This window comes from Orycteropus afer, unplaced genomic scaffold (genome assembly GCF_000298275.1).
Source record: "Orycteropus afer afer isolate SDZICR_OR568_19922 unplaced genomic scaffold, OryAfe1.0 scaffold00826, whole genome shotgun sequence".
Lineage (NCBI taxonomy): Eukaryota > Metazoa > Chordata > Mammalia > Tubulidentata > Orycteropodidae > Orycteropus > Orycteropus afer.
Window position 1 is genome coordinate 384673 of NW_006922413.1, and position 13437 is coordinate 398109.

Genomic DNA, 13437 nt, shown 5'->3' on the forward strand with positions numbered 1-13437 from the left:
TCAAAACACTTCATGCACATTTAGTTTCATGGCCCCAGTTATAATCCCCAACCATAAAAAGCTCGCCTCCCATCTCCTCTCTGTGCCTGTCCCTTCCCTGTGCCCTTCTTACATATGCATTCCTGTCTATCCAGCTTTCCCCCTATGCAAATGCTGTCCTTCTGATGTCTCATGGTTGATTGATCTAAGAGGTGCATCTCCCTAGGGTAGGGGGTGCATTTCCCTGGGGTAGGTGTTCTGCTTGTAGGTCTTTCTACTGTTGGGCTGAGAGCTAATCCGAGGAAGTGAGTGCACTTCCAGGCCTGAAGGATAACTTGGGCTACAGTCTCAGGGGTTCTATCAGTCTCTCTCTAACCAGTAATTCTTGTCAGTTTTGTATTTTTTAATTTTGTTCCACATTTTTCCACCCGCTCCATTCAGGATCTCCAGTTTTGGTCCCTTTCTGAGTGGTTGGCATCAGTAGCCACGTACCATCTAGTTCTTCTGATGTCAGAGTCATGAAGGCTGAGGTCCCCATGGTCCATTATATCTTTGGACATTTGTTTTCAAATGATTTTGATTTTCTTCACTCTTTTTTGTTCCAGACAAGGGGAGACCAAGAGTTACATCTTAGATGGCTACTCGATAGCTTTTAAGACCCCAGTCACTCCTCATGAAAGTAAGATGTAGACCAAGATTTTTGTGTACTATGTTGTGCCAGTTGAGCATGATATCTCTGAGATGGTGGTCCTGAACCCACAGGTCCAATGGTGACTCTGTCCCTCAGGGAGTTTGGTTGCCTCTGAGAAGCTACTCAACTTCGCCTCCTGTTATTTCTGTACGGTATATGGATATTTTTGTAGACCAAGTACATATGTAGGACTGTCTTCAGCCAAATCTATCCTTGGTCTTGGGTATATTCCTGTTCACCTTCCCATACCTGATCCTCTGACTATGCATTCACCCATAGCCTAGTGTTTGGTGCCACTGGTGATGCAGTATTATGCATGTAATAGTATATGCCTCTATTGTCTATGTCTTTTGTGTATGTTTCTGCCAAAGAGACAGGGAGGCCACATCTTTTGACCTCCTCTAACTCCACAAGAGGAAGGCAGAATCACCAGCAGTAGCCCAAGGCCTATTTCCACGAGGCCAGACATGCTGTCTCCCTCCAACCCTTACCAGCCCTGACACAAACTATTCCTCCTGCAGCACTCACCTCTCTGCTGGGTTCGATAATTCGCTGCAGTGGCCACACAAAACTCACAGATTATGGGATTTATTAGGGAAGCAAAAGGCTACGATTCAAGTTCAGAAATGCACTTAGTCTCTCGCAGCCAGCCATCTCACTTAGCAGCCAACAGTCTGTCTCTCAGCAGTCTCTCATGTCTCTCTCAGCAGCCTATGTCTCTTGCATCTCTCAACAGCATGTCTCAGTCTCTTTCTCAGCAGCACATGTTTCTCACATCTCTTAGCAGCATGTGTCTCAACGTCTCTCTCCAGCAAGTGTGTATCTCTCAGCAGCTCATTTCTCTCAGCAGCACATCTTTCTCAGCCAGCAGTCAGAAAGATTTCTTCTGCTTCTAAAAGGGCTGCTTTTGAGCCTGGAAGAGTGACCACTAACCAATCCCAACATCAAAATTCTGTACACTTGGGAGAGAGCAAACTTCCCAGAAGATTGCTTCGTGGTGGTTCAACAGAAATACCCCAGGTGGATAACTTTAGCAATCAGGAGCTACTCAGTTGCTCACAGCAAATTCTGCCACAGAGTTTACAAAGACTAATGGCTAGAAAGGCCATGTTATGTAATTTACTGGGAGCTCTGGTAGCATGGTGCCTAAGGCACTTGACTGCTAACCAGAAGGCTGGTGGTTCAAACCCACTAGCCACTCCTCAGAAGGAAGGTTGGGCAATCTACTTCCGTAATGATACTGCCTCGGAAACCTAAGGAGGGGTTGCTAAGAGTCAAGTCCGACTAGATGGCAAATAACAACAGCAGCATGTAATTTACTATACCACAATTTATGTATCCTCTTTTTCCCTATTGTTATTGTTCTGGTCACACACTTTTGTTATAGTGCCTTTCCCTTCACCCACATCAACATGTGACTCTTAACTAGTCAGAAATTTTCCCTCCTCTTCCCTCCCATCCCTGGTAATCATCAAAGTCAATTTCCTTCTCTGTGTAAACCTTTTCTTGGCGTTTTACAGTAATGGACTCATACAATATTTGTCCTTCTGTGATTGACTTACTTCACTCAGCATAATATCCCCCAAATTCATCCACATTATGAGGTGATTTGTGGATTCTTCATTATTCTTTAATGTTGCATAGTTTTCCTTGTCTGAATGTGCCATAGTTTGATTATCCATTCATCTGTTGATGGGCATTTATGTTGTTCCCATTTCTATGCTATATAGTGAATTGTGCTGCAGTGAACATGGGTATGCACATGTCTATTCATGTCCTGGATCTCACCTCTTTAGGATATATTCCTAGTAATGGAATTGCTGGATCAAATGGTATTTTATTTTCAAAATTTTAAGGATATACCTTACCGTTTTCCACAGTGGCTGTACCATTTTACAGTCCCACCGACAGTGTAGGAGAGTTCCAATCTCTCCACACCCTAGCCAGCATTTGTTATTTTCTGTCTTGTTGAACTTTGCTGTTATTTCTGGGGTTAGATGGTATCTCACTGTTGTTTTGATTTGCATCTCTCTGGCAAATAACAACAACAACAATGGCTAATGATCTTGAACATTTCCTCATGTGTTTGTTGGTCACCCATGTATCTTTAGTGAAGTGTCTGTTCATGTCCTTTACCCATTTTTGAATTGGATTGTTTGTCTTTTGGGTGTTGAGGTATTGAAGTTTTCTATAAATTTTAGAGATAAGTCCCTTGTCAGATATGTTACAGCCAAATATTTTTTTCCCAATCTTTAGGTTTGTTCTTTGCCCTTTTGGAGAAATCTTTTGATGCACTTAGAATTTAATTTTTAAAAGGTCTCAGTCATCAACTTTTTCTCTTCTGCTCCTTGTGCATTTTGGGTTATGCTTGATAGTATATTAATGCCATATACTAGGGCCCCTGGGATGCCCTTGTTTTATCTCTGATGAACTGTATGGTTTTGGGGTTTACATTGAAGTCTTTGATTCATCTTGAGTTTGTTTTTGTTATGCTGTGAGATACGGGTCTTGTTTCATTTTTCTGCAAGTGGGTATACAGTTTTGCCAGCACCATTTATTAAGGAGGCTATTTCTCCCCCCATTTAATGGTTTTGATGCTTTGTCAGAGATCAGCTGTCCATAGATAGATGGGTCTATTTCTGGGTTCTCGATTCTCTTCCATCGGTCTGTGTGTCTGTCGTACTAATACCGGGTTGTTTTGACTGCTGTGACCATACAGTATGTTTTGAGATCTAGGAGTGTGAAACCTCCTACTTTGTTCTTCTTCAATAGTGCTTTGCTTATCTGAGGTCACTTTCCTTTCCATATGAAGTTAGTGATTGGTTTTTCCATGTCCTTAAAGAATGCTGATGGAATCTGGATCGGGATTACACTGAATGTATAGATTGCTTTGGGTAGTATTGACATTTTCACAATATTTAGCCTTCCTATCTGTGAACATGGCATGTTCTTCCATTTATGTAGGTCTTTTGTAGTTTCTTGTAGTGGTGTTTTGTAGTTTTCTTTGTATAGGTCTTTTGTGTCCCTGGTAAGATTTATTCCTAAGTATATTATCTTTTTGGTAGCTATTGTAAATGGTATTGTTTTCCTTATTTCCTTTTCCAAGATCTCTTTGTTTATGTAGAGGAATCCAGCTGATTTTTGTATGTTGATCTTGTACCCTGCTACTTTGCTGAACCTTTCCATTAGTTCTAATAATTTTCTTGCTGAGTCTCTTGAGTTTTCTATGCATAGGACCATGTCATCTGCAAATAGAGCTAGCTTTACTTTTTCTTTGCCAATTTAGATGTCTTTTATTTCTCTTTCTTGCTTTATTGCCCTGGCTAGGACTTCCAATACAGTGTTAAATAGAAATGGTGATAGAAGGCATCCTTGACTGGTAACCGTTCGCAAGGAGAATATTTTGAGTCTCTCTCCACTGACAATAGTGCTGGCTGTTGGTTTCGCATATATGCCCTTTATTATGTTGAGGAATTTCCCTTCTATTTCTATTTTGCTGAGAGTTTTGAACAGGAATGGGTGTTGGATTTTATCAAATGCCTTTTCTGCATAATTGATACGATCTTTTGTTTTATTTATGTGGTGGAGGACATTGATTGTTTTGCTGATGTTGAACCATCCTTGCATACCTGGTATGAATCCCACTTGGTGATAGTGTATTATTTTTTTCATTTGTTGTTGGATTCTGTTGACTAAGATTTTGTTGAAGATTTTTATGTCTATATTCATGATGGATATTGGTCTGTAGTTTTCCTGTTTAGTGGTGTCTTTACCTGGTTTCGGTATCAGGGTTTTACTTGCTTCATAGAATGAATTTGGGAATAGTCCATCATTTTCTATGTTCTGGAATAGTTTGAGTAGTATAGATGTCAGCTCTTCTCTGAACATTTGATAGAATTCTCCAGTGAAGCAGTCTGCGCCAGGACTTTTTTTTTGTGGGGAATTTTTTTATGACATGCACAATTTCTTATTTTATTGTGGGTTTCTTCATGTATTCTATCTCAGGCTGGCTTAGGTTAGGTAGGTCTACTGTTTCTAGAAATTTGTCCATCTCTTCTAAGTTTTCGAATCTGTTGGAGTACAGTTCTTCATAATATTCTGTTACCTGTTTTATTTCAGTTGGTTTTGTTGTGATGTTGCCTGTTTCATTCGTTATTTGTGTTATTTGCATCTTTTTTTTGTTGTTGTTGTTAAATTTGCTAGTGTTTGTTGATTTTTTTAATCTTTTGGAAGAACTAGGTTCTTGTCTTGTTGATTTTCTGTATTTTTTTTTTGTTTTCTGCTTTATTTATTTCTGCTCTGATCTTTATTATTTCCTTTCTTCTGGGTACTGTAGTTTTCTTTTGTTGTTCTTTTTCTAATTGTTGGAGTCATTGAGTTAAAGTGTTGATTATGGTTCTTGTCGTCGTCTTCTATTTTTTTTTTTATTGTGATCTGGGTGAAGATTTACAGAGCAAATTCACTTTCCATACAGCAGTTCACATATACTTTGTCTCATGTCTTTGACCACAGTTTATCACAATGCAACCGCTCCCCTCCCACTTCCTCCCCATGGTTACCTCTTCCCAGTGTCCATCCTTCCATACACTCCTGCCCCCTGAGCTGTCTCCCTGTGCATAAGCAGCCCTTCTTTCTCCCATGATTGTTCTCTCCAAGGAGTGTATCTACTTGAGTAAATGTTCAACTCATATGCCTGTATTTTGTTTGGCTGGAAACTGATTATTCAGCCCTGAGTGTCAACAAAGGCCCAGTCTAAATTTTTTGGTATGAAACTTTTGCTTGGCACTTGTTGAGTAATTAAAAGTAATGTATAGTCACTGTAAGAAAAAGAAAACAAAATTCCTTATTTAATAACCCAGAGATAGTCAATAGTAGAGCAGTTTCCTCCCATTTTTTCTATATTAAATAATTTCCCTATTGTTGAACATTTTGGAATTACTGGGTTAGAGGGCATGATCATAAATGCTTGACATATTGATTGCCAGATTGTTGTCTAGGATGGCTTACTACATTTTATATTCCCTCTTGCAGATTTTGAAAGTACCCTATTTTAGGTTTGTTTGATTCTTCTAAACATGAGGATGATACAAAAGAAAAGTTGTTTCCTTGTGTTTGTTGTTGTATGTTTTGAACATGGCTTCAAACCAGTTCAAAATGGTTCACTCTTAACCTCTTTTTGCATAGGTTTTAGACCTGAGTAGGAAACAGGTACTGGTGCCCCGCTCAAAGGTGGTGGCCAACATACATTCAAAACATTGTGGTCACCCACCAACTTTGAGTAGGGCATCCCTGTGTATTTCCTACTTGGGTCAAAAATGTATGCGAAAGAGCTAGGCCTTGGTTTTGAATGTCATAGCTTTACCATACTGCTACTTTATTTCTGACAGGTATTTGTGAAAAATTATTTACCTTTATAGCAGTGATTCTCAACTTGGGAGTGAGTTTGTCTTGCAGGGAACATTTTACAATGTCTGGGAACACTTTTGTTTGTCAAGGTGGGGAGTGGTACTATAGCCAAGGCGTTTATCAGGAAGGGACCAGGGATGCTGCTAAACTCCCTACATGGATCAGGGCAGTCCCCACAGCAAAGGATTATCCAGCCTAAAATGTTAATAGTACTGAGGTTAAGAAACCCTGCTTTAACCCCAAAAACTATTGCCCTGCGGTAGATAATCTTTAAACCTTAAACTAAAAATATCCCCTGAAGTCTTCTTAAAACCAAACAATATATTAAAAAATGCAGTGCACTGCCATCAAGTTGGATCCGACTCATAGTGAGCCTCCTTGGGTTTCCGAGGCGGTATCTCTATGGAAGTAGATTGCTCAGTCTTCCTTCTGTGGAGTGGCTGGTGAGTTTGAACCGCCAGCCTTCTGGTTAGCAGTCAAATGCCTTAGGTACTCTTTAAACCTTAAACTAAAAATATCCCCTGAAGTCTTCTAAAAACCAAATACTTCAACTTAACTAGTGAAGAATCTGCCTTGAGCATTGTGCTCTTTTAAGAAATATCTATGTAGGATCAAACTGACAACAGCTATTCGAAAGATTAGATAGGAAACTTAGGGAGCAGTGAGTATATATTGGGAGATACTCTGGTGGTGTAGTGCCTAAGGCATTTGACTGCTAACCAGAAGGTTGGTGGTTCAAACCCACCAGCCACAGCTTGGAAGGAAGACTGGGCAATCTACTTCTGTAAAGATACCGCCTCGGAAACCCAAGGAGGGGCCACTATGAGTCAAATTTACTCGATGGCAGTGAGTTTTTTTTTTTTTTTTTTCCCCAGTCTGTAGGTTTCCTGTGTTCTCTTAGGTGATTTTTTTTTTTTTTTTTAAGAGTATATATTAACGGGGGAGGAGAGTTTTATTTATCTGGCCTCAGGGTTTTTGAATTCTTCATATTTCAGATATAAAATCTTCAGTTCTCAGGGAACTTTCTTTGAACAGTTCTGAAAAAATCTCTTAATGATTCTGCTGTTGTATCTTCCTTCAGATTTGCCTTATCTGCTTCTTTATTTGGAGTTACCACTGAAATATATAATGTGTTTGAGCCTAAAAACAGGAAATCAACAGCTTCTTATGGGAATAAATAATTAGAATGTCTAGGAACCTAACTCAAATTCTGTGACACAAAACTTATTTATTTGGGGTTCAATTAATTTGCATTATATATGTTGTTGTTGTTGTTATTTGCCGTTGAGTTGGCCCCGACTCATAGCGACCCCTCCTTGGGTTTCCGAGGCAGTATCACTACGGAAGTAGATTGCCCCACCTTCCTTCCGAGGAGTGGCTGGTGGGTTTGAACCGCCAGCCTTCTGGTTAGCAGTCAAGTGCCTTAGGCACTATGCTATCAGAGCTCCCATATATATATATATATAATTTCAATTCTCTTTTCTCATTAGTTATAATAAAAATCTAGTTGCAACTAAATGACATACATAATGATATCATTTAGGACTTCATTTCTTTATTATTAGCTGATAAGAAAATGTTGTTCAGTTGACCCAGATCTTTTAATTGTCAATCCTCAAGTAGTCATATCTGAGGGGGCTGAAAGTCATATTTATTTGTTCTTCTTAATTTATTCCTTTTTAATGTAGGTTCTGGAAAACTTTCATTTCTCTAAATTCTTTTAAATGCATATCCTGTGACTGCTAGATCTTAAATAATTGTCTCCATTCTATTTTTGTCGTTCTGCTTTGTCTAAGAAAAGGCTGTTCGTGAGCTTTGTCCTTTTGTGCTTCACAGGAACCAGCACCTATGACAGAAGATCTGCTAGAAGAGCAGTCTGAGGTTTTAGCTAAATTAGGCACATCAGCTGAAGGGGCTCACCTTCGAGCACGCATGCAGAGTGCCTGTTTGCTCTCAGATATGGAGTCTTTTAAGGTGGGTCACACTTTTAGAGCTCTGTGGTCTATTTTGAGCTATTCTGGGATGGAACTGTGAAAGTCACTCTACAAAGTGATATGAAAGCCTGTCTTTTTTTGTTAAGTGTTTTGATTTCATTAGTGGTTACAACACCATGCTCTGACCCCCCAAAAGGACATAGTCAGACTTGTTTCTTAAGTTTAAAAAGAAGAAGAAGAAAAAAGGAATCTTTAAATAATAGTTGGAAGTTGAGAATTGAATCATTTCTATATATGTGTTGGGTGTTGTCTTTCTTTTTGTGTATTCAGCCAATTTAATGCAAGCCTTTTAGGAAACTCAGGATTTAATATAGGTGACTTCATACAACAGACCTTTGAGTGCCTGTGATTAGATGAGTTAGAAGTACATTGATTATCCTCAGTTACACTTTCTGAGGTTGTGGGGAGGAGATACATAAATAATTATTATGTTCTGAGTTTGTTATGAAGATCATGTCAGAAGAAGTGACTGACTTTGCTGAGTGGGTCATAGAAGGTTTTTCAGAAAAGTTATCATTTAGGATGAGTAAGCATTTGCTACATGAAGGATATTCTAGGCGTAGATTATGTCTAAAATACCAAGGATTCAAGGAATTGTGATGTTTGACTTCTTTCCAGAAATGTAGGAAGAATATAGGACTTTAGTGTTTGATTTACTTACCCTTGAAAGCAGAGTCCAACCTTGTGTATATTTTAAGTTTAAAAAAAAAAAAAAAGTGGAAAGCCCAGTGGGCCACAGGATTTGACTTTGCTGCTGCTGACACCCTGTTTCCTGGCCCACTGTCCCTCTTACCCTGCTGCTGCCTGTGAAGGCCTCCAACTCCCTATTGATGTCTTTCCTCAGGGCTGCTTCTGTGCACTGTGAATAGCCCGAGGATGATTTTCCTCTGAAACACCTGTGCTTTTTATAAAACACATAAGCACCCTATGAACACCTGTGCCACTTTCATCCTTGCCTTCCAGGAGATTTACGTGACAATAAAAGGGAACATTTTTATTCCCTGCTTATTTCCCTCATCTCTTTTTAAAGGGAAAAACTTTAGAAATCCTCTAAATGCTTCACGTTTTCCCTAGAGACTAAAAAGATACAGAAAATCTATGAATTCTGTTCTGTAGTGAGACGAGACGGGAGTTGGCTTAGGGTGTATGGGCACAACAGGAAGAATGAACCTCCACAGCAGCTGTTTGTCACCTGTCTTCTAGCTGTTTTCCTAGTTACCTGTTCCTGTCCTGCTATAGTATCCTTGCACAGGCATGTGCAAGAGGAAGTTCCAAATTGGAATTGTCAAAGTTTTCCACGGAAACACATTTGTCCCTTATTGTAAGGGTCTATGTAATTACTTTAACACTGTGCTTAAGCAAAACTGTGGATCAGTAGGCTCTTTTGGACTAACCCAGGCATGAATCTTTCATTGGAAAATAGATTGTATTTCTTTCTTTCTTTTGTTTTAAGTGAGTTAAAACAACCATTTTATTAAGCCCCTACATTTGGATAGGGCACAGTGGGGATGGATTATCTATGCTCCATGATATCTGAGGCCTCCACTAGAAAACTTGAAGACTGAAACCTATGATAATCTTAAGGCATATCCTGACGCCTGGGATTGGATGGCTCAAACACCAGGATTGCTAACTGAGCACCTACATGTGGCCTCTTTATGTGGCTTGACTTCTTCACAACTTGGTGGCTTTGGGTTCATTGAAGTTCTTAAGTAGAGTCTAGTGAACAAGGCTGCATTGCCTTTTGTGACCTCAGAAGTCACATTGGATCCCATCTACTATAATCTGTTGGTCATAGCAGTCATTAGCCCACCCAGGATCATGTCTCACTAAAGAACAGAAATCATAGATTTTCTGTATCTTTTAGTCTCTAGGGAAAATATGCAGCCATTAAGAGGTTTTCTAATAATTTCTCATTTTAATGAAGATGAGAGAAATAAGCAAGGAATAAAAAGACAGACTTTTACTGTCACTTAAATCTTGCCAGAGGACAAAGTCATCGTGGAAGAACCTACAAGATGAATGACAAGATGTTGTAACCATCTTTAGAAAATAACATTGCTGCAAGGGATATACTTACCTTGAACAAAGCAAACAAGAGGCTGATTTGTATAACACTATTTTTAAAAATTTTCCATGAGAAATATAATTGCCAAGGAGATTCAGAATATCTGTGCCTATGGTCATTGCATTCTTTCACTTGTGGGAAGTTTCCAGAAGCTGCCAGTGTTTTTAGAACATAAGAATGCAAGGAATTGAGTGACAGTGGCCAACAAGAAAATATATTGCATTTCAAATAGCAAATTCACACATCTGCCTCATATAGGAATCTGATTATATATTTAAGGAAATATTTAGCCACTCTAAAGTAGATACAGTTGCAGTTTCCTTTTTGTGTAGGAATAACTTGATATTAGGGGCTTAGGAGAGTTCCTAATCTCTTAGTGAGGATTTTTAAGCTGGTGAGGATAGTTAAGCTGGTAGGCAATGACCCCGATGTGGAGGAATTGGCAGTTTTGCCCAGTTTTACTATTCCATACATCACAATTATAGGCAATTAAATATAATATACTCATAAGCAAGAAGATTTTGATGTGATTGTTTAATAGAGAATATAACTAATATAGCCAAATATGTGTGCGTTTAATATATGTATACATACTGTCCTTTGAGTATTAAGGGGATGATTGTGTGTATGTCCTTTAATTAACTAATGTTTGTTAATCCTTTAATTAATTTATTATTGTTGTTGTCATCAAATCAGTTCCATTAATATATATTACTGAACACTTTTGCAAAAAATACTTTTCCATGCTGCAAAAACGGCAAGGAGGCCACATGTTCTGACCTCCTCTAACCCTACAAGGGGAAGGCAGGATTACCAGCAGTAACCCAAGGCCTATTACTGCAAGGCCAGACATGCTGCCTCCCTCCAGCCCTTTCACCAACCGTTCCTCCCAAGGCACCCACCACCTCTCTCCTGGGTTCGATAATTCACTGCAGTGGCCACACAGAACTCACAGATTATGGGGTTTATTAGGGAAGCACCAGGCTACAACTCAAGTCCAGGAAGAACGCTCAGTCTCTCTCCCAGCCCACCATCCCTCAGCCAAAAGTCTCTCACAGTCTCTTTTCCAGCAGTGCTGGTCCCTCGGTGTCTCACTCAGTGATGCGTGTCTCTTGCGGCTCTTTCCCAGCAGCATGTGTCTCTTTCAGGGGTGGCTCTTTCCCAGCAGCACGTGTCTCTTTCAGGGGTGCGTGTTTCTTTCGGCAGCACGTCTTCCTCCACCAGCAGTCAGAGAGAGTTCTGCCTCCAAGAGGCCTCCTTTTGAGCCCGGAAGGGTGGTCAAACTAGCCAATCACAGCATCAGAACTCTAAGCACGTGAGAGAGAGTGGGAACCTCCCAGAACATTGTATTGTGCCACGCCCAACAGAAATAACCCAGGTGGGCGACTTTAAAATCAGGATCTTCTCAGTTGCTAATAGCAGTTCCCACCTTGGAGTTTACAAAGACTTATGGGTAGAAAAGCCACACTAAGTAATTTACTACACCGCACATGCCTTACCATTAACACTGTGAAGCTTCTAAAATCACTGTAAAGTTTCAGAGTGCCTCATTGTTAATTCTATACATTTATCTATTTAGTTTTGTTTTCAGAGTCCTGGAAAACAACGTTTGAATTCCAGTTCCTTAACACCATAAAAACAATTTATATGATGGTAATTTGTTATATAGAGCAAGAATTAGATGGCTGAATAGAACATTTTTTGAAATTAACCCATATTTATCACAGAACCAGTATTGATTTATTGAGGGAAAAAAGAGCAGAATTTTCCATCATTGTGTTGTTATTCTGATCGTGTTGTGTATTATTTAATTTAGTTGACTTGTTTATTTGATATTTTGTAAGTATTGAGTACAGTATAATTTTAAACTGAGTTATATAACTTCATAATCTGCTTAGGAAAAGTATTTTCACCTTTCATCAAGTTTTTATTTCCAAATTCATTACATAAATTTTTTTTTTCCTTATATAACCAAGATAGCAAAAATAAAATGTTTTAGTCCTTCAGCATCTGCCCTGTTTTAAAGGAGACACCCAAACTTATTTTACATATTAGATTGTAAAGGCTAGTTACTTGTGAAATCATACTTAACGAAAGTATGATTTTACAAATAAAGATTTTATCAGTAACCATTGATATTTTTATTTGAATCTACTGGGTTGTTTTTTTTTTTTTTTTTTGCCTTATTCTAGGCAGCTAACCCCGGTTGTTTTCTGGAAGATTTTGTGAGGTGGTACTCGCCCCGGGACTATATTGAAGAGGAGGTGATTGATGCAAAGGGCAATGTGGTTTTGAAAGGAGAACTGAGTGCCCGAATGAAGATTCCAAGCAATATGTGGGTAGAGGCCTGGGAAACAGCTAAGCCAATTCCTGCCAGAAGGCAGAGAAGACTCTTTGATGATACACGGGAAGCAGAAAAGGTAATTAGGGTTTGGAACTCTATACTAGAATGCTAATTATTATTTTAACATTTTAAAAACTCACCATCATAGACATGAGAGCTTGGCACACACTTGAGAAGCATAGCAATGAAATCCAGTGAGCCTTTTATGTCTTACTTCCACATTTAATATTTTAAAAGTTGTTGCAAATAGACCAGAGACTAAGACATACATATTTTATATAGAATACTTTACACTGGACTGTCTCAGAGTAGATGTCAGAAGCCTTAAAAATGGAGATGTCCTTTGGCCTAGCAATTCTAGTACTAAAATTTTATTAAAGAAATCATGAGATGTATGTCGAGATCTGTGTACAAGAATGTTCTACAAAGTTCTATAGTGAGAAAGTAGACAACTAGAATTCCAAAAAATAGGGGCCTTGCTCTATAAACTATGGTATATCCGTTCAGTGGACTACTGTGCAACTATTAAAAACAATTTGGTGGTGTGCAGAGTGGTGGAAGCTTCCTGATACCAGATTGCTCCCCCCACACACTTCTGTCTCCCCTCACCTTAAGAAAACCTCATAAAATCAACAAGTAGGACAAATACATCCACAAACACCCAGACCTATACCTTCATCATTACTAGGATTAAGAAAAAGAGCCAAGGGATACAAAGAATATAGATGAAGCACACTGGCATCCAGATAGAGTTAATAATCTTATTCTACTTTTCCCTTTCTTGCTGTTTTACACCATTTAAAATTGTGAGACCAGAGAGTAAAACAGATACACATATAGGGAATTGTTGTTGTTGTTGTTGTTATGTGCCGTCAAGTCAGCCCTGACTCATAGCGACCCCTCCTTGGGTTTCCGAGGCAGTATCACTACGGAAGTAGGATTGCCCAACCTTCCT

The 13437-nt window shown here is 39.1% G+C and overlaps 1 protein-coding gene across 1 annotated transcript in view; it reads left to right on the plus strand.

Annotated features, from left to right (window-relative positions):
• Positions 1-13437, plus strand: part of RAB3GAP1 (RAB3 GTPase activating protein catalytic subunit 1) — a 144261-nt gene that overhangs the window by 96280 nt on the left and 34544 nt on the right. Inside the window, exons 18-19 of the mRNA XM_007957941.2 lie at positions 7913-8050; positions 12331-12558. Of these exons, the coding sequence (XP_007956132.1) occupies positions 7913-8050; positions 12331-12558 (366 nt within the window). The remainder of the gene's footprint in view (positions 1-7912; positions 8051-12330; positions 12559-13437) is intronic.